This window comes from Chaetodon auriga, chromosome 21 (genome assembly GCF_051107435.1).
Source record: "Chaetodon auriga isolate fChaAug3 chromosome 21, fChaAug3.hap1, whole genome shotgun sequence".
Taxonomy (NCBI): domain Eukaryota; kingdom Metazoa; phylum Chordata; class Actinopteri; order Chaetodontiformes; family Chaetodontidae; genus Chaetodon; species Chaetodon auriga.
In genome coordinates, this window is record NC_135094.1 from 2406615 (window position 1) to 2430896 (window position 24282).

The following is a 24282-nucleotide window of genomic DNA, read 5'->3' on the forward strand; positions in this document are numbered from 1 at the left end:
CTGATAAATTTAAGGGATTTGCTGTAAGGCAGAGCATGTGCTTACAGATATTCTTACATTCCTGTAAATGCATCTACAATATTTGTACACTTGAATAATCACATCCAGAGACAGTTCTTTAACAATATGTTAAGGCGTAGTTACATTTATACAGTCTTACAGTTACAACCGGCCCTTTGAAGGCCGTGAGTTTGACCACCCTGCTCTACACTGTCCGAACTAATATTCCATTATACATCCTTACCGCTAGATGGAGCACTGCTGTAGAACGTGAGCATATTACAGCAGCTGAAGAAAGGTAGGAAAAATGATTGACACCTTGTTGCTCCAATTGGATGACACATTTGATGTCTCCACCAATCAGATAATTTAGGTCAGCTCTTCCGGCTGGACCAGAAGTAGCTGTTCAGACGCTGTCTATTTAGCTGTCCAGTGAAACGGTTCGCTGTTGGAAAAAAACACAGAAACCTCGATGAACCGATATCCTTGAAAATCGGAAAATACGCATTTTGTTTGACACTGCGGATACGTTATATCCCTCTTGAGGTAAGACGTGATTTAGCGCTGCTTGGTTTGCTAGTACGCTAATGCTAATACATATTCTAGCAACAACAGCCGGCTAGCTGGCCTATTGAGCTAACGGTCAGTTAACTGATGCCAGTTAGCTACATTCAGCTGATAAACACAAACACGGGGAAAGATTTATTCTGATTTCGTGTAAAGGTTTGCGTTTAGGCAGACGACTGCTCGTTCTTCTGTTTGGGAAAGTCATTGTTATAGTTCATATGTGTTACTTCGGTAGTTTAGCCTCCTTCGGGGTCTTTGGAAGCCGTATGTCAGTGCTTTGTCCCCTTTTGTCCTCTCAGTAGTCATCATGGGCGAGGTGGAGTTGTCCTGTCGGGCTTATGTGAAGATGTACCTGCACGCCTGTCTCTTTCCGCGGTGCAGCATCAACGGGCTGCTGTTGTCGTCCAGCCCGACAGGCGGCGCTGTGTGTGTGACAGACTGCGTACCGCTGCTCCACTCGCACCTGCCCCTGGCTCCCATCACTCAGCTGGCCCTCACACAGGTAGGGCACCTGCTGACAGGTGTAGTGCAAAGTTAGGTTTCCTCACAGTCAAAGTCTAAATTTGGAATTAGCTGCTGGTGTGTGCCGACCCAAAAGACGTCAGGCTGTCCAGGTCCAGCTGGACGTTGTTCTGTCCTCTGCAGAGCAAATCTCTGCTGCCAGAAATGCAAAATTCTAAAAATCCCAGGAAAGGAACCTAAATCTGCCCAAATATCAGCCTAAGTCGAGACAAACTAGTGCGTTAATATTTCAGATGGCTTGCTCATGAATCTGACTCCCTGCAGAGGACGTTTTCCTGGTGGTTGGTCTCCTGTTCGCAGAGAAACTCTTCGCTCTCGCTGGAAGGGACTCCAGTTTTGCATTTGATGTAAATGATGTTTCAAGGTGTGTGTTCTCCTGTCTCAGGTGGATGTGTGGTGTTCACAGACTCAGCAGAGGATTGTGGGATACTATCAAGCCAACGCCTGTGTGTCAGACAGTAGGTGAGTTTCCTGCCTGATGCCTCACCTTTGACGTGTGAGATGTTGGTAAATTCAGTACACATTTAACACACAAGACAGTGCTGATCACAGAAAGATGCAACGTTTTCCAACTTTCCACTTAATCTGTTTTCATCTTCTGAACCTGCAGCCCGACACCGTGTGCACTGAAGATAGCCGATAAGATTTCTGAGCAGTTTGACAACGCGGTTTTGTTAATGGTAAGAACAACGAATGCGCTTTGTTTTAACGCCATCCTCAGAGATGAGAGACGAGCTCGCAGTGACACAACATGCACAGTGCATTTCTCTTTTTCTCTCTTTTTTTATTTCATAAATGAGAAAACAGATTATTGGTTTTGTGAATTCACTGGATGCGTTTCTCTGTTTTTTTCCTTCGCAGCTTGACGGCAGTAAGATGTCTCCAGACTATCGGGTTCCTCCCATCGTGATGTACGAGCGCAAAGATTCAAGATGGGTGCTCAAAGACAAACATACGTGAGTTGACTGAAGACTCTAAACGCACCTTCCTGTCTGCAGCCTCCCCCCAGCTGTCTGACTGGTTATTGGTGATCATTCAGAACACCACCGGTTTTTTATAGGCGCACAGATTTATTACAGGTGGAGACTAGATGTCCTTTTCTTTTCCATGTATCAGACACACGATGTGTTTATCTTTGACGAGCGTCACCGTGTCAGCTCTAACATCACACACCATAAACGTGTCTTGATCGGGTCACTTGCAGGACGACTCGTATGACACCGACCAATCACAGCACGTCTTATTTCATGATCATGCACAAGTTCAAAGGTCATCGGGGAGGCGGGTGAAGCAGCTGTCCATCACGGTGACAGAAGCTTTGTGTGTGACGCTGACGCTCTCGTGTAGTGAAATAAACAAAACAAATGATGCGCTCGTGGGACGACAGTGTGGACGCTGTCCCACCTGACCGCGGCATCCCCCCTCCTCTTCACCGTGGTTACCTTACTGCTCTCTGGAGAAAGCACCTGATTGGTTGACGCTAAGGAACACGTTGTGGGAAGACAAAAATTTCAGACGTGCTACTTTTTTGTCGGGGTGTCCCAGATGCTGGTCGTTAGCATGTCACACCGCGCAGGTTTGATGCCCGACTGTCGTCCACAACCGGCTGCTGATTGGTCGGCCGTGACAGAATTGTGTTGTCAGATTGATTCATCTTTTTGTCCAGGAGTTACACAGTTAAAGGTCCACTGACAGACTGTCCTTCTCTGTGCAGGATCATGCTGAGGCAGTGGGAGGAGACCCGGGCGATAGCCAGTCAGATGCTGGAGTCTGGCGATCACTCGCTATTGGTGGATTTTGACAGCCACTTGGACGACATTACAAAGGACTGGACCAATCAGAAACTGAACACCAAGATAGCAGAGCTGGCCTCGCCGGCCAACGGGAGCATGTAGCCGGAGGCGCGGCGTCTGTTTGTATGAGAGTTTATTTATGTTCTGAGCCGACGTCATCAATCATGTACAAAGACAAGCACACACTTCAGGAATCTGTTTATTTTAATGCTTCCTCTCAAGTGAACAGGGACATAACATAGAACATGCATAAATAACAAAATATTTACAGTTTGGTAGATCCCACCCCCCCCACAGTGTGCCTTGTGGTTCAGCCCAACACTCCGCTGAGTTCAATGAAATCCACCTTAAAAACACCTTCCAACAGTACTGCAACGCACCTGAGCTGTTCCTGCTCCCACTTCGTCCTGTGCTACTGTATCACTGTCAGTCCAATGTAAGGGTGGACAAAATAACAGAAACACCTTCCAACACAAAGGTCCTGCAGTAAATACAAATATGTTGAAGCCCAAAAGGTTCAGTGTGTTTTTGTCTGTGTTGTTCAGAAGATGCTGCCTTCAAATGGAGTTTTTAGACTTCTTGGAGAAATAGTTGAGGATTTCTAAGTAGTTTATCAACATGCATACAGCTACAGTACAGTGTGTAATAAGTAGTCTATTACATGTTTATAGTGTTTGTTGATGCTGAGCACGGAGGTTAAAGTCAAGTTGTGAATGTGTTTGTCACTAAAATCGACTCTTTTGCTGAACTTAAAGGCACTCAGTGTTTGTTTTGCAGCGTTTAGAGACAGATGCATCAGAAATTCAGGCAGCAGCTTTGAGCCACTTCTTATGTTGCCTTGAAAACTCACTTTTTGCTGTTAAACTAACTTCGTTGTGTTGCTGCCTTTTCTAATTTACGGTATCCCCGGCCTGAATCGCGGGTGCAAACTCAACAAAACTGATGTTGTTTGTATAGAAGAAACGTCCAAACAGTTAACTGCTTAAAGGAACAACGAGCAGTCACGCCAAACTGATAGATAATGAGCGTCAAGTCGTGTAAATGCCTCAACAAAACCCGAATATTCTGAGCTTCAGCAGAGTATTTTTACCGCAGGACGTTTTGTGTCAGGATCAGTCCACGCTCGCTCAGAGGATTCACTGCTGTGAACCAGACTCTGATTTCTAACAGCAGTGAAGGTTTCCTGTATTAATCTGGACTGAACTCAAGTCTCATCTGGAGAGAAACTTTTACCGACACGCATCTCAAAGAAAGCTGCACGTTGGAAGTGAGTAGATTAATGTTAAAAAGGAGATTATGAGATGCATCTTTGCTCACTACAGCGACTACTGATCTACTCTGAGTGTTAACTGCAGCATCGTGGTTTTTATAGTGCTGCAGTAGAAGCAGAATCATGCTCAGGGCCAGTTATCCCAAAGTGACTCCTTTCTTTCATTTGGATTCTTAAAAAATCCAAAAATCCATACAATTATCCAGGAATCCACAACAACATGGCCCCTCAGATGAACCCTGCGACCCCTCCTGGGGGTCTCGACCCACAGGTTGGGAACCACCGGCTTACAGGAAAACAGACAACCGAGTAAACGTCACATTTCTAGAGAACCAACAGAAACACAAGTAGACCCGCAACTAACAATCAATCACTACATTCATATAAAATGTAAAAACAGGTGAAATACTTATTAACAACGACATAAACTTCCTGTCACATGACACATAAAAAGCTGCTCAGCTCTGTCGATGGACTCCTCGCTGCAGCTCTGAAGACGACCTCAGTGTTGGTTTACGTGTAGTGCTTCAAGCAAATCTCTGCGTCCATTTTCAGGGCAAATAAATGTCCAATATTTCAATTTCCTGTTTGCTGTTTCGATTGTTTTCGTCATCGGTCTGTCAGCGTTGTGCTGTCTCTCAGGGCTGAGCCGTAAGAAAAAATAAAACTACCACACAAACTACAGGCTCTCATTTTGATATCTATGTATCAAAGTCAGTGGTTTTAGTTTGGTCCAACAACTCACCTCATATGCTTTTATTGTGAAATGTGCTAAACTTGCCCACCTATCCAGCCTGGTATGCTCTTATTCTGTGAGACTGGTTTTAAAGTGGGCGTGTCTCTGATTTTGGAGCGAAACCCCGTCCCGCCGGCGCTCAGCCGGACCCACAGGCGGCGGTCTCGGACGCAGGTGCGGCCACGGTGACCAGGTTCAGAGTGATTTCCCCCAGCGGAGACTGACTGGCCAGAGACTGGAGGATGCTGATGGACTCGAACATGGACTGAGCGTTCTGGACCTGCTGCTCTGCCCACGGTAGGCCGATCTGCAGGGGAGGGAACACACAGGTGGAGGTGATGATCTTATTCTTCACAGGAAACAGACTGTTGAGGATCCGAACGCCTCAATGAACCCACATGTGGCTCTTTTACAGTTACATTTAGCCTCTTAAAGGTCCAGTGTGGGATTTAGTGGCATCTAGTGGTGAGGCTGCAGACTGCACCCAGCTCATTCCTCACCTCTCAAACGTGCACTGACGTCCCTCTGCAGAGTTTGGTTTGTCCTTTCTGAGCTACTGTAGAAACATGGAGGACGCTCACGCTAAGCTAACGAAAACTCTCATATTCTTATTTTCAGAGGATCATGATATTTTACTTACATTTCTGGAATTAGATGCACCTCAATCCTTCACACTGGACCTTTGAATCAAAGTTTTGATCAATCACTAACTGACTGAGTAATTAAAGTATTCAAATAACTAGAACGCTGGTCTGAAACAGCGACGGTACAAACGTTCCGTGACGTAAAGAGCATTCACCTGGACGATGATGAGCTTCCTGGACGGGTCTTCGGTGTTGCTCAGCTCCTCTCCGAAGCACAGAGTGATGCCGCACTGAGGAGGCTCGCCGCCGTGTGTCCGGAAGTGATCCAGTTCTGATGGCGAGGGAGAGAAACGTAAAAATTCAGACTGAAACAGCTGAAAGTGAAGAACAGGTTGAGTCAAATCTCGCTGGTTTGATGTTTGAGTTTTCAACTGAAAATTATTAAATTATTGATTCAATTCTCAACGTTTTCATCCGTGAAATTCCAGAAAACAGTGAAAAATGGCCAAGACGGGGTCATCAAATCCCTTGTTCTAGCTAATGAATATTTCAAAACCATAAATATATTAGTTTCTGATCATATACGAGCACTAAAAACAGAAAAAGTCTCAGTTGAGAAGCTGAAACGTGGACAGTTTTCATATATTTATCCAAACTTTGGTTGGAACAGACGCTTTAACACACCATCACTGATGGATTAAGCTAATCGATCGATGCACGGCGAGCTGACTCACGCTGCTTGAAGACGTCTTTGCTGAAGAGCAGCACCGGCTCCGTGTTCCTCTCCATCTTGTGCAGCCCCTGCGCGGTCGTGTGCGGCCCCGTCCAGAAGACCCGCCCTTGGCAGAAGCGTTTGCCGTACACGCCCTGCGGCGTGGATGTCAGCACCACCCCTTTCTCCATGAAGGGCAGCAGGGTGAAGAGGGCCTGCAGCTCGGGGCCGGCCGGCAGCGTGGAGGGCGGCTCCGGCAGCGGGATGCGAGGAAACCTGCCCTTCAGGACGGCCGGCGTCGGCGGGACGAGGGAGGAGGGCAGGTACGTTATCCTGACGTCTGCGCCCTGGATCTGACGCCGGAGAACCTCCTGGCCTAAGTAATGAACCACCACACTGAAGGAGTCCTGGACTGGAGGCACGGAAACACAGAGGATCAAAGCAGGAAGAGGCAAACAGGTGCTTGACCTTTCAAAATAAAAGCGATTATTCAAAATAATAAGAAATAATGTGTTTATTACCTTCTGTCGAAGCAGGGACGCTCTCCTCGATCCGCACGTCCAGCGTGATCTCATCAACCGCTGCGGAGCGACAGACGGAGGGAAAAGAGCCACAGATCAGCTGCTTGTTTTGGGATCGTGTGATTGGTTAAATCAGACTGACCGAGGCCACCGGGTTCAGCGGGAAAGCGGCGTCAGGGGTCGAACTCACCGTCGGCGTGGATGGTGGCGGTGAACTGAGGCGGGTCTTCGGCCAGGACGGGGGCGTCGCTCCACAGCAGAGCCTCTTCGGCGCTCTGAGGGGACGAAGGTTTTTGAGTGAGCGCCCGAAAGTCTGATCTCTTTTAGCCCCTCCCCTCGGTCATGTGACCACGAACTCACCAGCTGCGACGTCACCTCCTCTGTCTTTATCTGCTTCACCTGGCTGACGTCTTCATCGCTCTCCGAGTCGCTGCTGCTGCTCCTCGTCCTCCTCCTCTTCGGCCTCTTGGTGGCTTTGACTTTGCACTTCTTCTCAGGAACCAGCACACCTGAGCAGACGCAACACACACTGATCCGTGACGCAGGAAGGGCTGCTCCCATCGCAGTACATGTACTTACATCACAGCATTTCATCAGTGCATGCGCTTTCATCGCAGTACATGTACTTTCATTGCAGTACATGTACTTTCATTGCAGTACATGTACTTGTTCCAGTTTCTGGAGAGTTTCCAGCTGAACTTTTCAGTATCACCCCGCAGTCGTGCTGACTCAGCGAAAAAAAAAGCGACATCATGCGATGTGATCTGTTGTTGCTTTGAGTTTATCGTGTCTCCACCTTGGTTAAAATCCAACAACGATCCCAAAAACAGGAGACTTTAAGATTTAAAGGCAGAATCTGGAGTGAAGACGGAGGAAAAAGGCCTGAATGAAGAGCAAACTGTGTCAGAGCTGCACTTTGGCCTCGTCTCATTGGGTCAGCGTGTACATTAAAGCTGGGCTCGTTATGTAAGACCTGCACACGGTGAACCGAGAGGAGTCACACTCAGCCATAGTACTGTTAAAGTGATTCTGAAGTATCCAGGAACAGTAAAATACTGCGATCAGAGAGCAGAGCCTGTGAATACTTTCCAGCTGACATCAGCCAGGTGGACACATTCAGGTGATACAGTGCAGCAGAATCAAAGCTCTCAAAGGTTTTTGAGGTTTGTGTCACGAGACGCAGTGAAAACATCATTTACTGCGATACGTTTGCTACACCGTCAAACATCGAGGCGTCTCCGTGCTGCTGCTGCTGCTGATAGACTTATCAGGATACTTCAGGCCGTCTGTGGGAAACGCCGCTCGTAATACTGCAGCAGAGATGCTGACGGGGACCTCCGACATCCAGAGCGAACGAGTATCAGCTGCGAAGGCGTCTGAAACGTGATGAAACCACAGTCGTACAGTCTGTGGGCTTTTAACTGTGTAACATGAGGCTCTGCAGACTGAGGGTGTGTGCGCCGGAGTCAGGTTTCGGGTTGACTTTGCTTTATTTTGAAATGTTGTTTATGAGTAACTCACTTCCTGATTGTGTCTTTAAACAGACTGAGTTGAACCACGTTCACCTGGACTCACCTGCAGCGAACGAGTGACGCTGAGCCGCTTCACATCAACTCAAGGTTAGACTCTTTTTTTTTTAATTTGTCACATGATGATATAAAATTAAACAAGTAGTCAAATAAGCCAATCATAGTTTAGTATTTCAGATCCTCGTGTTCGAGAAGCTGAGCCCGGCGAGCGTGAAACAACGTGAACGATTATCAGAACAGTCGCACGATCAAACGAGCGCGCCGGGCGGCCGCCGTGCTGCGTTCAGAGCGATCTGCACTGCAGTAAGAGCTCTTCTGCTTCATCTCCATCGTGTGTCATGAAGTCGGACGTCTTTAACCCTGACTGCAGTGTGTGTCTCACCCTGCTCGCTGATGGGGACCAGCCGGTAGACCTTGTAGGGCTCCGAGATGTCCAGCTGGGCTCGATCCATCACCTCCGAGAACTCCGGGCTCTTGTTGAGGGCGCAGCGCAGACGGGTCTTCCAGGACGCCGGGTTGTCCTGAACCCCGTCGGTCAGCTTCCCTTTGAACTCTGCCCACGCCTGCAGGGGACAGAAAGACGGACGTGTCAGAGAGTCTTAGCTACGCGGATGTGTCGTCTTGTGGGAGTCAGGCGGGAGGTGCATCGTGACCTTGAAAATGGCGGCGTCCTCGTCCTTACGGAAGTCCTGTTTCCCCGCGTGCTTCCACGGGATGCGGAACATGGTCTTGGCCTCGTCGTCCCACACCAGACCCGGATACTTCCCACTGCTGACCTGCAACAAGACACAAATCTGAACAGTGTCTTCACTGTCCCGCCTGAGAGACGGCGCTCAGGGCTGACAGCCATCCTCACGTTTCTCTACCTTTACAGTTCTGTTTGTTTCACTGCGTTTCAGAGGGAAGTACTCAACTCGCCCACAGCTGCAGATACTTCACAGACGTTTGCACACAAAACATAAAAATGTTCCAGCGCGGGAACAATTAGCCAATTAAATGAGGCACAGTTTATTGACTCATCAACTAAAACTACTCTGACAGTCGTTAAAATTGTTTTTCCAGGTTCCAGCTTCACAAAGTTTTTCTGCTTTTCCTTTTTAAATCGATAAATACAGAAAATAATCAGCAGATTCATCCAGAATGAAACATCAGGTGTATAAAATCCTGCTTTAACATGATGATCTGATGATGTCATATGTAACAGAACAGTCACGGGTTTGTCCTCTGAGTACTTTGAATACTTTTTCACAGCAGTATTTTCAGTGTGCTACGAGTACTTTTACTGCAGTGGAGGATGTGAATGCATCGTTTCACCATGGAGGCCATCCTCTCTGTCTTTCCCTTTCCTTCTCCCCCCTCCCTCATCCTCACAAACACACACACACACGCACACGCACACACACGCACACACACCTGTTCGACGATCCAGGAGCGCAGTCTGCGCGTGGAGCGCATTCTCCCCGCTGCCATGACTCTTTAAAAACTACCAACACAAAAACAAACAGACAACAACAAACAAGCACCATCAGCTGCGAGTCACAACACGTCCCTCCTCTGCCTCCTTCACCACAGCTTCCTCATCACTAGTGTTAAAAAAACAACAGTAGGAAGAAGAAAAAGCGTTTAAGCGTCGACTTGTTTTCATGTGATCATCGGATTTAAACTCTTGTTCACAGTTTTAGTTGGATGTTGCCGAGACGCCAAACAAACTACTCGTACGCGAAAACTCTGTTTCTAAAATCAGCAGATTTTTAAAGGCAGTCTGGTTTAGGACCACAAATCATCGCGCGCTCACCTGTTGGTGATATTAATAGGTAAATCAAATATAGACGTGAAGGTGTTGAATTAAGGAAGTCGAGCTGAGTTTCGTTTACCTCGGTTGCGTTTCCTCCGTGATGCCTGCGCACTGCTGTCTGCTCTCCGACTCTGCGCTCCGGAGTCTGCAGCCTCTCAGCAGACGCTCCTTTTCCCAGAAATCACGTGACTTTACGGAAACCGTCCGCGCGCCGCCGCCAGGGGGCGACAAAGAGCGCACAGGCCAGTTCCATCTACACAACAGGAGCAGTGTGATGTCTTAATTATGTCCTCAATTCATTCATTATTTTACAGTTTTCACTCATAATCTGATGTTTATGTTATGTATTATGTTTTTGAGGGTTTTACTCCTCTGAGCTCTATTATTTATGGGATTTTAAACGCCTTTTGTGTCTTAATTACAGGATTATTAAAGTGAAAATACATCCATTTATCCATTTATTGACAGAGATCCTCAAATGCTCTTTTTGTTTAATTATCAGTGGCCATGAGCCTTCTAATATCAAAAGTCCACAGTCTTTTTCTTTCTTTATTCATGAACACTCTGAGGTCTCTGGCTGAGATAGTTTATAACAAGGTTTTTGTATGTAAAACTCAATTCTGCAAAGTGAATACTAACAGTGAAAATACACAGTGCAAAGTACAGTTCAGTCTAAACTGTGCTGAAGTATAAAGGAGCACAAAATGGAGAAAGTACTACAAGTTAAATATACTTACATTCCACCACTGTTCATGCAGTTTAAAGACGACACAGAGTATTTAAGTTTTATTAGTATTTAAGTGTGACATAAAAGTGCATCAATAAATCCACATTTCAGAGTATTCATATTGTGTATTTATTGAGTTTTATTCATCCACCAGAGAAAAGCATCACAGAGGAACTCAGACGGCAGAAAGAGTCTTTGACAGAGTGTTAACGTTCAGATGGTGGATGCGACTCGTTTCTGTGTTTTCAGGCCATTTTGTGCAGTATTGCTACATTGTTCAAAGATAGAAATCTTCGACATAAAAATCCTTTCAAGTGCAAAAGATAAAACATCAAACTGTCACATTCATACAAGATCCAACTCTCAAAACAGACGTTTGTGAAACTGAGACGAAACAGATGATCGGTTTTTCGTGACGACCGACAAAGAAAAGGTTAACTTCACGACAGGAGCAGGAACATGATGGCTGGTGACGTTCTGCTGAGGAACCTTTATTTGTTTCGAGGAACTTTTTCTCCCAGAGGGACCTCCATCAGTTTCTGTGAGGCAAAGACACAGACGTCACGTTTTTATCTTAAAACACAGGTGAACGTTTTCACAGAGCTTTTTCATCCGGTGACCTTCAGGTCCTGAGCTGCTCTCTAAGCGGCGAGCAGATGCGCCTCACCTTGAGCAGTCGAGCGTGGTAGGCGTTGTCCTCCTCGTTCTCCCCTCGCTGCGTGTCCACCTGGTATCTCTCGCTGGCCCGGACCAGCTCGTGGGCGTCGTAGAGCAGAGCCGGGTCCAGAGAGTGAGCGTTTATCAGGCTCACCAGGTACTCCCTGTAGTGCTTCCTGCAGAACACACAGCTGCGGTCAACACTCGGCAGAAACTCCAATCTAAAGAGGTTTCTTTACCCAAACGAAGGAGAGAGGATCTGCTCTTAAAAAGGAGATATTTACGATTTTTATTATGGGCTGTCTGCAGTCATTGTGTTCACTGTTTGGGTTAATTGTGCCGTTATTGTGGTGCACGGTTAGTTCAGAAAGACTTAATTCAACACAGGACCTCCTTCACAAACCCAAGCCACATCAAAGAGGCAGCGCGACTTCAACCCTGAACTCTGAAACCCAAAATGACCCAACGAGGAAAGAATGTGTTTGTTTTGTCCAAGAGACAGCAGCCAATGTCAGCAGTGCAAGGTCCCCCAGAGAGCGCTGTGTTCCTTCCTTTTCGCCCACAAATGTTATCTAACGGCACAGTTTTCATTTTCTGCCTTTTTATATTTCTTTAAACCAATCACAGTCGTCTCGGGCGGATGCCGCGACGGCGTCCCTGCAGAACATCGTCTCTGCCATTTAAACAGTTAAATCCCTGCAAAGGAAAAGGTTAAAGCTGCTAGCTTGTTTGTGTTATGTTAGCGGCCAGCTTAGCATTAGGCTAAGTTGCCATTTTCAGCATAGATCAGCCTGCAGGTCACCAGCTCAGAGGTTGTCGTTGTTGAAAACAACAGACAGTGGAAGGACCTGCGATTGGCTGCCTCAAATAATCAGCTGGTAGCAGTCTTACACCCACAGTCTGCATCCAGTGAGTCACGCTAATGTTAGCCTGCTGGACAAGGTCCAGGGCTGTAAACACAGGTGTCTCAGATCATGACGTACAGTCCACTCTCCTCTGGAGCGAACCTGGAAACATAAAGCTCTGATGTTTTATCAATACTGTGTTTAATGGTAGTGGATTTTCTTTATTCTTTATTGGTCCCTGAACACACACTGCGACCGTGAAGAAGGTACACAAAATATGACGTCTTATCTCCTCTGTGCTCAGGACGAGAAGGTAACTGTCCCTTAACTTTGGCGTATTAACACACTTTGTGTTAACTTTGGCTCTTACTCTGTTGAAGTCAGAGCTGCTCGTTGACCCTCAATTCTTTCTTGGTTTGAACCCAAATGTGTCCGCAGCATCGACTGCACAAAACTGTCACGTACCAAAGCTGATAAAGGTCTTGTTTACTTGTCCTTTGATCAGATAGTGATTCTGAAAGCAGTAATTTGATGTAATCTTCACAGAAACTATCTGCATCTGAACTAGTTCCTCAGTGGTTCTTCTCGTCCTGAGCACAGAGGAGATAAGACGTCATATTTTGTGTACCTTCTTCACGGTCGCAGTATGTGTTCAGGGACCAATAAAGAATAAAGAAAATCCACTACCATTAAACACAGTATTGATAAAACATCAGAGCTTTATGTTTCCAGGTTCGCTCCAGAGGAGAGTGGACTGTACGTCATGATCTGAGACACCTGTGTTTACAGCCCTGGACCTTGTCCAGCAGGCTAACATTAGCGTGACTCACTGGATGCAGACTGTGGGTGTAAGACTGCCACCAGCTGATTATTTGAGGCAGCCAATCGCAGGTCCTTCCACTGTCAGTTGTTTTCAACGACAGCCTCTGAGCAGGTGACCTGCAGGCTGATCTATGCTGAAAATGGCAACTTAGCCTAATGCTAAGCTGGCCGCTAACATAACACAAACAAGCTAGCAGCTTTAACCTCTCCCTTTGCAGGGATTTAACTGTTTCAATGGCAGAGACGATGTTCTGCAGGGACGCCGTCGCCGTATCCGCCCAAGACGACTGTGATTGGTTTAAAGAAAAAAAAGAGAGGGCAGAGCGTTTTCCTTCTGCAGCGCTAAACCCCCGTGTGGGGACATCTCTGTGTATGTGAGACAAAGCTAACCCAGACAGACGTTCACTGGACTGTCGCTGCTCTCAGGTCAGATACTCACTCGCAGAGTCCAGCTTGTCCCGGCTGCGTCTGGAGGCCACACGGTGAATCAATCTGCTGACCTCCTTCGTCTTTCTGCTCCATCACACAGCAAGCGTCTGAGTCAGAGAGGAGGGAGCGAAGTCAGTGACACATCTGATGCCGTGTTCTTTTTTTTAGGTTCACAAATGAAAAACAGATGTTTGAAACGGTTTTCCAGGAAACTTTCGCTGCCTTAGAGATGAAAAGGTTCATTTTTTTTTGTTCGCATCTCCTGCAACTTTTGTTCAGATTCCAGGAATTCCAGGAATTCCAGGATGGAGGAAGGAGAAGTATTTTGTGTGTCTTTACTTCCTGAACATGACGAGAAGGAAACATGTTTTCAGCTGATGAACCAGTTCAGCCGTTTTACCAGTTTGAGTTCCAGTCGAAGGGTCCGTGTTGAAGTCCACGCCGTTCCTCTGAGAGGAGAAAAGAAAGTTCAGACACATCGTATTCACTGACGTTCCTACAGTGTCAGTGTATTTATTCAAATGTTTGTCTGGTCTTAAATTAAATTAAAATTTTCAACAACCTGACAGGAAGAGTTGGTTTACTGGAGATTTTTTCATTAATACAAAGCACAAAACCTGGATTTCTGCAGTTTTGTGTCCGTAATTCTGTGTAATGTGCAGAGTCTGCCCCCTAGTGTTCAATGTGAGAAAATGCATTTCTTTTACGGATGGATAGAAACTCGCAAACGTGGGCGCTACGAGAAGCTAAAGTTCGCTTGTTTTTCGCCCTCTAATCCGATGGAACGTGCACATGAAGGTTAGCCTGCTGGCTGTGTGGCCAATTTCTTTTGCTAAAAAAAAAAAAAATAACATAGGAACCACTGTGCATACACTGTATGTTACAGCTAGCATGCTACCAATGTTAGCCAAGTATGCTGTCGAACCACGGTGAAAGTTCGCATTTTTTAACCTACTACTGGAAAAAAACAGGAGTTTGGCAAACGCATCAGAGAACGAATGGCCTTCTGTCTGACTTGCATGCGCACAGAGCTACGAGGAAACGAGGCGTAAAAATCACGTATTTACTGTAAAGGTTTTTCCAGTTTGTTCAGAGCTGAACACCTTCCGTCGTTGTAACGACAGCGTAGTGTTTACAACCAGCAGGATCTGTACCTGCAGCAGGGCCTGCAGTCTGGGCGGCTCCCAGTCTCTGAGATAGAAGAGACAGTCTCGGGGGTGATGAGCGTGCAGACCGGTGTAACTGCAGTGAGGCGTCTTACAGGCCGTCTGCCAGAGACAACAAACACAGAGTAAATAACAGTATGAATCAGATGTTAGAAGGTCAGAAACGTGCAAAAAGAGTCTCTGAAAAGTAAAGATATTTATTTTTCTGACGCAAACACGACAGCATGTACAGCAAGTGCCCTGTAAAACCATGTATTTTGGTCCCCTGGACTCTCAGACCGTCTCTTTTCTCCTGTGTCCTGGCCTCACCTTGTGGTAGGGGTTGTTGCAGCCGCTGCAGAACTGGTACCTGCACTGGGAGCAGCTGAAGTGCATGCAGCCGCCCTTCGTCAGAGCGTACTGGAACCTGCAGTGAGGACAAGCTGCAAGAGACGACACATCCCGCTGAAGCCACTTATTCCAAGCAACACTTAAACGCATCGTTTCCTAAGTTGTACCCGAGTGCAGTACTTGAGAAAATGTACCAAGTTACTTTCCACCACTGCTTACTGCAGCTTTAATCCACCTTTTTCTTTGCAGAATTACACACTGAAAAGAGGAAAGTGATTGAAAGGAGTGAAAGGAGACGTGTGTCCTCACTGATGCCGTTGTCTCTCAGGTAGCCGGCCAGGCCCTGCCTCTGGTACTCGGGGTCGTTCTCCCTCTTCCACTGCTGGAACTGCTCGCAGGACAGATCCTGGTGCTGAGGCTCCCACTGACCCAGAGAGGGAGTTAACGGGTCAGTTCACCGAACAGCAGCTGAAGTTTCAAGGCTGAATGTCTTATCTGACGGGAGGTCGTGCAGTGAGGTACTTCTACTCACAGGTTTTTTACACTGCGCACAAAAACTCTTGTGACAGGACGGGCAGGTGATCTTCAGCTGGTCTCCATCGTTGATAAACCCACAGGTGCACTGAGGAAGACGTTCACATTTCATCCTTTAGACCAGACTTTAAGTTAACGTGCGTGAAACATAAAACAGCATGTGATAACCTGCTAATCTTCACTGACATAAAGTCAACTGAAAACAGCACAAAGACAATAGATTTAATGTTTTTCCTCATCGGCGTCATTGGTTCTGTTTGTCATGTATGCACCGTACAGTCACAGCGTGAAAAACATCCACTGAAGTGAAACAACCAACACCAACATCAGGGAAGTCAGTATGAAAAGCAGGGCATGCAAATTACAGGTGGAGGAAATCAGATCAGGGCTGACGGAGCGACAGGGAACAACAAGCGCACTGAAGGACTCACGTGATAGCACCACAGGAACTTCGGGTCCTTCATCAGAGCGTGCTCGGTCAGCTTTTTATGGAACAGCTCGTACACGTCCGTCTCCAGGCAGTCCCTCAGCTGGAGGACAAGAAAAGAGATCGATTCAAAAGAGCAGAATTCTGTTAAGCAGCCAATCAGAAGTGTCGTTTCTCTCTCTGCTCACCTGTATGTCCAGCGTGGAGAAGTAGCTGTCCAGCTGCTCCTGGTCGTTGATGTCCGGCTCGCTGCAGACGGGACACACCATGTCTCTGATGTGCTTGTCCCTCACGGCGATGGTGAAGTGCTGCCGGAAGCACTCGTGGCACACGGAGCACTGACAGGAAGTCAGAGACTGCATCTGAAGCACGGAGAGAAGAAGAAGATTAAGTGAGAATAAAGCTTGGTTTAGGCTTCTGCGTCGCGGCGACGCCGTACCTACGCCGTCGACGCAGACCCATACACCGTAGCCTGACGCGCACCTCCAAAAAATCCTGACTACGCGTCGCGTCGACGCGTAGTGACGTGAACGTCGAGGACTGTGATTGGTCCGTTCAGAACGTAATTTTCGGTTCAGTCACAGCCCTATGGTCGCAGCACAACAACACCGCCATTTTCAAAGCTACAAGAAAAACTGGACCAAGCCGAAGAAAGAATTATCAAGGAGGTACGCAAGTACGACCACCTCTACAACTCCTCTTCGCGGCAGCAAGAGCCCCCTGAAACCATACAAAGACACATCCGCACCCCCCTAGCGGCTTGGCGGTGAATTGCGGAGCAACGCGTTCCCTCGACGCAGAACTACGAATGCTCAGTGACGGCGTAGGGTGTACGCCGTAGGTACGGCGTCGCCGCGACGCCGAAGCCTAAACCAAGCTTAAGGGTGTCAAGGTGTGTCAAGGTGTGTCAAGGTGTGTGTCTGACCCACCTTGCTGCGGGGGAAGATGCACAGACAGCAGGGGCACTCGTTGTTGAGGAGACGCCGGATGAAATCCTTGTCGTGCGACTCTTTCACCGCTTGCACGACGTCCTCCAGAGAGTAGCTGACGTCCGGCTCTTGAAGCAGCGACAGTACGAGCTCGCAGCGCCCCCAGCTGGGCAGGTCGTAGAGCGCCAGCAGACGCCTGCACGTCCTCTGCAGAGGGCAAACAAGGACAACGAGGAGTTCACGTAACAGACAGAACGCCACGCCTACATATCAACAGGGAAGCTTCCTCTGAGGACACAAAAACATGTTATTCCCACATCAGCGCAGGTAGCAGGTGAGCCCTCAGGCGATTCGCCGAGTGGTATAACCTGTTTGTCCGGGTGTTTGGGATCAATCTGCGGCTCCAGCTGCTCGCTCCAGATGCGCTGGTGGAAGGGCTCCAGGAGAGGGCGCTGCAGCAGAGACAGAGCCCCCTTCACCTCTCCTCCGCTCAGCCGCAGAGCCTCCTCGCACTGGGAGGCGTCTCTGAAGCCCAGAGAGTGCAGCTCCTTCATCTGCACAGACGACAGGCGGCCAGTGAGCGACGCAGCGAGCGTTTACACACAAAAAAGGGGGCATAGACACGAACACGTCCACATTAAACACTCTTTATTTTATAATTATAATTAATTTAGGATATTAAAATAATGCTGGCACAAAGCTGTAAAGAATGCTGGTACATAAACGTCCCTACTTTAACAGATAAGCCTCTACAGTACGCGTCATTTTCAGGATTTGTGGGAGTTTATCTGCACTTGTAGCATGACGACCTCTGCTACCAAGAACCCCAACATGAAGGTTTGTTTGGATGCATTTATTTCTTGATACAGCCAATAATAGGAGACTTACTCAAAGGTTTATGTAAGCACAGTTAACCCTTAAAGCGTTCGTCTTTCCGACCTTCAGGCTGAAAGCTTCCTTTGTTCCTCAGAACAGTTCAGAGTTTCTTCACTTCACTGATAAACCGGGGTCATGAGGATCCTTCGACACTCCTACATATCGCCGCTAACGCGCCACAGGACGTCTTTGTTCGCTGCTATCTTTCAAGGTCAGACACCACAGAGACGTCCTGTTTTCTCACGTATTTATTTCATGAGTAGAAATCTGCTTATCGGCCTCACCTCAGCTGACACTCTGCTCCGCCAGCTGAGCCGCCGGTGACCCGACACCAGCAATAACGAGTCAAAAAGGGTCGTTTCACCTCATCCTGCAGCTGCTGCAGCTCTTATCTTTACACTGTTTCTGGACATTTTATCAACCAAACAGTCAATTATGAGAGTCAACAACCAGGAGACTTTTTACATTATTTTCCTGGATGACACAAAAGTTTCCAAAGTTTCTTTGTTTTTTCCATGACGGGAAACTTTATTTTGAAATCTGTTTCCCAGACGAGTGAGAACTCAAATTTTGGGATTTTCTTTGTTTTATAGCATAATGAGTGGAACATCTTTATGGTTTTTTGACTGTACAGCACGCGTCATTTTCAGGAATCGTGGGAGTTTATTAGCACTTTTAGCACGATGAGCTCTGCTAACAAGAACCCAAACATGAAGGTTTGTTTGGACGCGTTCATCTCTTTGGACGTTGGCGAATCTTAACGAGAATAAAAGCAGTGAAGAAGGTGTTTCCGTCCTCCTACCTTGGCCTGTCTGTCTCTCAGCACCTGTCTCACGGCTCTGTCGGTGTCTCCCCCCGCGGCCAGCCAGGCCAGCTTGGCCTCGGCTCTGGACAGCTTCGCTCCTTCACCGGCGACGCGAGGCTCGCTCTGCTCCTCGCCGTCTCTCTCCACCGCGGCTTCTATCCCAGAATCCCCCGCTTTGTAGTTTAGCTGGACGGAAGCCGCAATGGCGCAGATTTCGTCCAGCCGGTGAGGCAGCTCCGACGACAGCCAATCACAGGGTTTGGTGTTGCTGCCGCAGCACAGGATGGCGGCGTACACCTCCTCGGGACTGATGCCGCACTTCTCCGCTTCCTGCGAAGGAGACGAGATTCACTGTTTTAAAAACTGGACAATTAATCAATCATTAGTAAAAGCCTTATGTCTGACTGAAGTTCAATTATTTACTTGTAGGGCTGCAACCTGCAGAACAAAGATTAGTTTGTTATTTGTGCGGCTTTGTGAGATTCATCAGCGTCGACCTACTCTGATCTGGTGGATGAGGACGAGGCCGTCTTCCCTCATGGTCTTCTGTCTTCTCAGGTCCAGGTTGACCCTGGGCTTCGGCTGAGGCCTCGCGCCCGGCTGGGGCGGATCTTTAGCGCTGGACGGAGTCTGCTGGAGGGACAGAGGCAGAGAAACTCCCGCAGAGTCTTTACCTGACAAGTTGCACATCTCACACACCAGAGTGGGCTTGGTGTTCACGTAGGTGCAGAACTGGCAAATCCACTGTGACGGAGAAAGACAGAAAAAGACAGAGAAAGACGCTCACAAAGGGACGTTCCAACAGTTTGAAGGCAGCAGTATTAATGTCTTCTGTCTCTCTGGAGGAGCTTCCCAAAGACAATTTTTCACTAAACTATTAATCATTTAGTCTATAAAATGTCAGAAAACAGTCCAAGTTTGTCTTTAAACCTGTAATAACATTTATGGCCACTAGGGGGAAGCTGTGAGCACAGCATTAACATATAATCACCGTTTAAATTCATATACTTTCACGTCCGACAGTTGTTTTTGGTCTCCTGAAGGAAATTTCTGGCTCTTTACCTTTGTTCCGCAGTCAGACAGCGATCCTAGGCTGGACAGCGCCGGAGCGACGGGCGGGCGAGTGGCCAGACGAGGGCGCTCACACACCTCACACAGGATGCTGCTGCCTTGATTCACCACTGTACAGCTCTTACACTGCCACTCTGAGGGCCAAAGAGACGTTAAGACCGCTGCACGGCTTCATGCAGAGACTCTGCTTCACCACAGTTTGTCTTTATACTGTTATATCCAGCAGATTTACTGCTCATTGTTTAAAATCGTGTTGAAATACACTGCAATAACATGATATCACAGCACACGTAATGATGCTTTTCATTTCCTGTACTTATAAGTGCTGACTTTTCACTCTTAAATGACTTGTTAACATTGTTTTGAAAGGCTCTGTAAAATGAAGCTTGTTATTATCTACGCAAGTCTCACCGGTGTTGGGTGACATCGGGCTCTCCTGAACGGTGGATGCGGCCGTGGCGAGCCGAGGCCGCTCGCAGGTCGTGCAGAGGACGGCTCGTGTCTCGTTCACCGTCGTGCAGTGAGCACATTCCCAAGGCGACAGAGACGGACTGCGAGCAAAGAAGTCATGTTAACGCTCGAGTCCAGCCGCTGCGCTGCAACGTGCTGCTGCAGATCGTCATTCATTCACTCAGCTTGTATCAACACAGGCTGAACTACTGTGACAGTCAGACAAACAGAGAGCTCGTTCTGGATTTGGACAAACTCCATCTCTAATTTACATTAGAGATGGAGTTTGAGAGATAAAAGGGTCCAGATAACGTTTATGTAGCTGGAGCTCTTTCATAAATCAGCCTGACAGGACAAATGGTCTTGGTCTCACTGCGGCGCCGCCGGCAGACCGCGCCGCCGCCACGTGAGGAAGTGAACCTGGTGGTGAGCTGGTTTAAACTTCCTGTTCGGCTCACCTGGATGTTTTGGCCGGGCTAAAAATAGTCCTGTTGTGTCCTTTGCGGTCCGGGTGAGAGTGGAAGAGCTTGTCGCAGTTCAGACACAACCGCTGGACGCAAGTGGAGCACTGAGCGTAGATGGAGGAAATCCCACAGATGCTGCAGGTCTCTACACACACACACACACACACACACACAGAGAAAACAAGACAGCATCAAGACCAAACTTTCATCTTTTACCGTTGGTGGTGATGAACTCCTGTTTTAAAGGTTTTACCCTGTTTGGTTTTCTGTATCTTGTCTCTCTTGTGATTGGCTCTGGAGGGGTGGCGGTGGAAGAGGTCATCGCAGGCGTCACAGAGAGGCTGACTGTCACACGAGGGGCACACCAGAGACGAAGGACCGCCACACAAGTTGCACTCGCTCGCTGCAGGAGAGCCTGGACACAAAGACAGAAGACGTCACGTGTGGCGCTAAAGACGCGTTCAATAAACAACTAAAACAAATGTCTAAACTCAAACTAATGATGTCATAAATCACAGACAAAGACAATAATGAAAAGTGACCGTGGCGGGTTGTGAGGCGTGCTGACAGCTCACCTGTCGACGGCTTCAGGGGTTGTCCTCCGGGGCCCTGGGAGGGTGTAGGTGGAGGAGACAGAGGCTGGACTTTGTCCCCCTGCGGCTCGTCTCCAGGCAGGATAACCGCAGCGTCGTTCACCAGCTTATCCTGCAGAAACCAGCATCACTGTCAGCACTTCAAGGCTCAAACATGCAGTAAAAACTGCATGAAGACGGATGATGAGAGGACATCAACGCTGAGGGACGTATTTGATCTTGTTTTCTTCTGAACACACAATTAAATCAAATTTACTCCCGGTACTTTGCAGATCATGCCAGTAAATGACTTTTCTGCAAAGTACCGGACGTAGAAATGGATATAAACCAGCTTTCATCTGTAGACATTTTCAGTTTAATGATGCAGTTTTAGCCCGATTCGAGCATCCAGACGGAGGACGTGTTGGTACAGACCTGCTGGGTGATGAATGGGATGACGTCTTTGAAGTGTTCTATGTGAGGATGGGAGCCCTACACAAACAGAGACATAACAAATGAATGACGGCGAGTTTCCTTCACAAAGCGCAGCTGAAATAAAAACCTGCTGACAAACACAAACGAACCTTGATGAGCGCGTCCACCTCCATGCGTAAGATCATGACCTCCAGCGTCACAGCGGCCACCTTTTCAGTGTCCGGTTCGGTGACGTCATCGGGGAAGCTGAGGCCGTCGATCTGCTGGTTGGTGTAGCCGTACAGGTAGAGGACTCTCCGGCCTCCCTGTGCACAAGAAAAAGATCTTCAAAAGTCGCTGCAGCTAGAAAAATCCACGTGAAAAAGGGGAGACCTGCACCGAACGGCAGGGCCGTCTCACCTGTCCGGTTCTTGCTCACCTTGATGGCGTCCACCGTGGTCCTGAAGACGGGGTTGTTGTGTTTGACGCTCCTCCAGTACCGGGGCCTGGTGGGACTGGTCAGGTTACAGCCGTACTTCTCCAGGATACTCAAGGCCTTGACCAGGCGACTCAAAGACTCCAGAACCTGAAGGTACAATCAGTGCGATCAGTCAGGAGTGACCACCAACGAGCCTGTTACCGATCAGCTGATATTTACCCTGCAGACCAGGAGATCTGACATGTATTTATTAAACTGAGCTTTAATTCATTTCACCAAAGTAAAATAGAAGAAATAAGAGTCTGAAAAGGCAGAAAACACCTTTTCCAGCCCCACATCAGTCCGTCCTTTCATGTAACTGAGGCTTTGTGTTACTTTGAGTTTTTCTGCCCTCTGGTGGTTTGACTCCACTCAGCTTTAAATCAGGATCTTCACACTGTTCAGGACAAACGGATTCAAGACATTTCCCTCTTCACAGTTTGCTGAATTATTCAGAGCGGCATGTTTTACACTGTGTCTCTGCTGTCCACGTGCTTTTTCACCTTCACTCCTTAAACAAAGTTCCTCACCTCCTGTCTGTCGCGGCCGGCCGTGTTCTCCCTCAGCATGGCCTCCGCTCCGAGGTGCCGGTACTTCTCTGACAGAGGCAGAGGGATGCCGGCCATGGTCTGGACCTCAGCCTTCACGTCCTGCGCCGAACCCGAGAAGGACAGGAGGGACTGCGATCTCCTCCGGACCTCGTCCATCTGGACGGACGCAGGGCTGCCGCTCATCGCTGTCAGAGAGGGGAAGGTTGTTCAAATCCTGGAACACAAGCTGCTCTCACATTAAACTTTACGGTCAATGCAGTCATGTGTGAATGTGTTTATTCTGTATCCTGTAACAGCAGATCAGAAGACATCAGTAAAACAACCTGTGGATCAATGATCTAATCAGATCTACAATCAGATTTTCAATCTTAGGATGCACAGATTAAAAAACAAGGAAGAAAATCAACTGATTGGAAACCAGTCTTATCAAAATGATAACCGATGTGTTGGTTTGTGTTAATAAAAAGCAAAAAATACATATTTAGTGTGTCTCAGACTGTTTTTTCTTTGTATGGAAAGAGGTATCAGGTATTGTTTTTGTATACTAGCATCACATCCAAGATTAAAATTCTGGCATTGTACTTCAAGTCTATCACCTGAGGAGTCAATAATCAATCAATGAACAGTAATTTTCAACTAAACAGACGTCTCCAAGACAATAAATACTAAAATACCCAAATACAAGCAAATAAATGTTCGACATAATGCAGTTATCTGTTTAAGTAATATTTATACAAGAGTAAAACAAGAGATTTGGGGTAGTATTTAGCACATATATACACGTTTTAACGTAAGTTTCTTCAGGACAGAGTTTCATCGACAATTTCACTTTTAATTCACCGCATGACAACTTGAGGAAAGTCCAGGCTAATCTCGTCTCTGACGGTGCAGAGACAAACCAGAAACCAGCCGAACATCAGACCAGAAACACGAGCAGACAACACCATTAGCGACGGTCCTCCACCGCAGCGTCTCACACAGGACCAGTCACAGGTGTCAGGTGTGAGTTTTGAAGCTCATGCTAACAAGCAAACACAGATAACAACAACAGGACGAACCGAAACTTTAAGTAACTGAAAAACAGCGAAACTACCACAAACCTGCTCTGTTAAGTTATCGTCGTCACGACTTTCGACGGTTATTCCGTCCTTCCGGGTGTCGCTGGAAAGCTTTTAAGTCGCCATTAATTAAAAAAATACCGTGAATTTGTGTCCACGTTTAAAACCTCACCTGCACTGAACTGGTGGCGTTTGCGGCTCCCTGAAGCTAGCTTTAAATGCGGAACTCGAGTTTAACGTTATAACTTCCGGCTCCACTTCCTGTCAGGTTTCATTTTCAAAATAAAACCGGAAATTTCGCAATTTAGCAGTAGATTCCAAACTGTTTTTGTTTGTGATCGCTTAAAATTAACAATTGTAGACGAAGTATGCAGACCTTACTTTAATTAAGAAAAATAAATGGTGGACTAAGACTTCAAACTTAAGTAAAAGTACTAATACGACACCATGAATGTACTCCAACAAATAAAAAAAATAAAAAATAAAAAAAATAGAAAACATGCATTCAAAAGATTACATAAGTAAAATAATGGAGGTACGATCAGCACATTCTATTTAAAGTATCAAAAGTGAAAAGAGAGGAGAATTTTCTCAACCATAAAAGAATACTTGATCCTTCAGTATATCACAAAAGCTGGAGTTACATGG

The 24282-nt window shown here is 47.3% G+C and overlaps 2 protein-coding genes across 3 annotated transcripts; one reads left to right on the forward strand and one right to left on the reverse strand.

Annotated features, from left to right (window-relative positions):
* Positions 1-379: 379 nt before the first annotated feature.
* Positions 380-4833, forward strand: emc9 (ER membrane protein complex subunit 9). 2 transcript variants are annotated; one of them, XM_076761219.1, is made up of 6 exons: positions 380-546; positions 870-1069; positions 1475-1551; positions 1700-1769; positions 1951-2045; positions 2804-3082. In XM_076761219.1, exons 2-6 carry the CDS (start codon positions 875-877, stop codon positions 2982-2984), a joined length of 618 nt encoding a protein of 205 aa, XP_076617334.1. In that variant the 5' UTR covers positions 380-546; positions 870-874; the 3' UTR covers positions 2985-3082. The 2 variants fall into 2 exon arrangements, with proteins under 2 accessions (XP_076617334.1, XP_076617333.1); XM_076761218.1 differs by having other exon boundaries at positions 390-546; positions 867-1069; positions 2804-4833.
* On the reverse strand, positions 3145-23878 carry LOC143339773 (E3 ubiquitin-protein ligase RNF31-like). Its single transcript, XM_076761220.1, has 32 exons — positions 23677-23878; positions 22556-22761; positions 21987-22133; positions 21718-21873; positions 21569-21625; positions 21137-21266; positions 20815-20976; positions 20556-20706; positions 20059-20198; positions 19639-19781; positions 19078-19320; positions 18574-18906; positions 17264-17449; positions 16896-17102; positions 16155-16328; positions 15971-16069; positions 15538-15627; positions 15315-15429; positions 14985-15097; positions 14664-14777; positions 13910-13958; positions 13520-13616; positions 11418-11589; positions 10157-10242; positions 8888-9017; positions 8617-8797; positions 7066-7214; positions 6896-6980; positions 6706-6765; positions 6207-6596; positions 5688-5803; positions 3145-5195 (listed from the first exon to the last, which is right to left on the reverse strand). The coding sequence occupies exons 2-32, from the start codon at positions 22757-22759 to the stop codon at positions 5028-5030; spliced, it is 4647 nt and encodes a 1548-aa protein (XP_076617335.1). The 5' UTR covers positions 22760-22761; positions 23677-23878; the 3' UTR covers positions 3145-5027.
* Between the last annotated feature and the right edge of the window lie 404 nt (positions 23879-24282).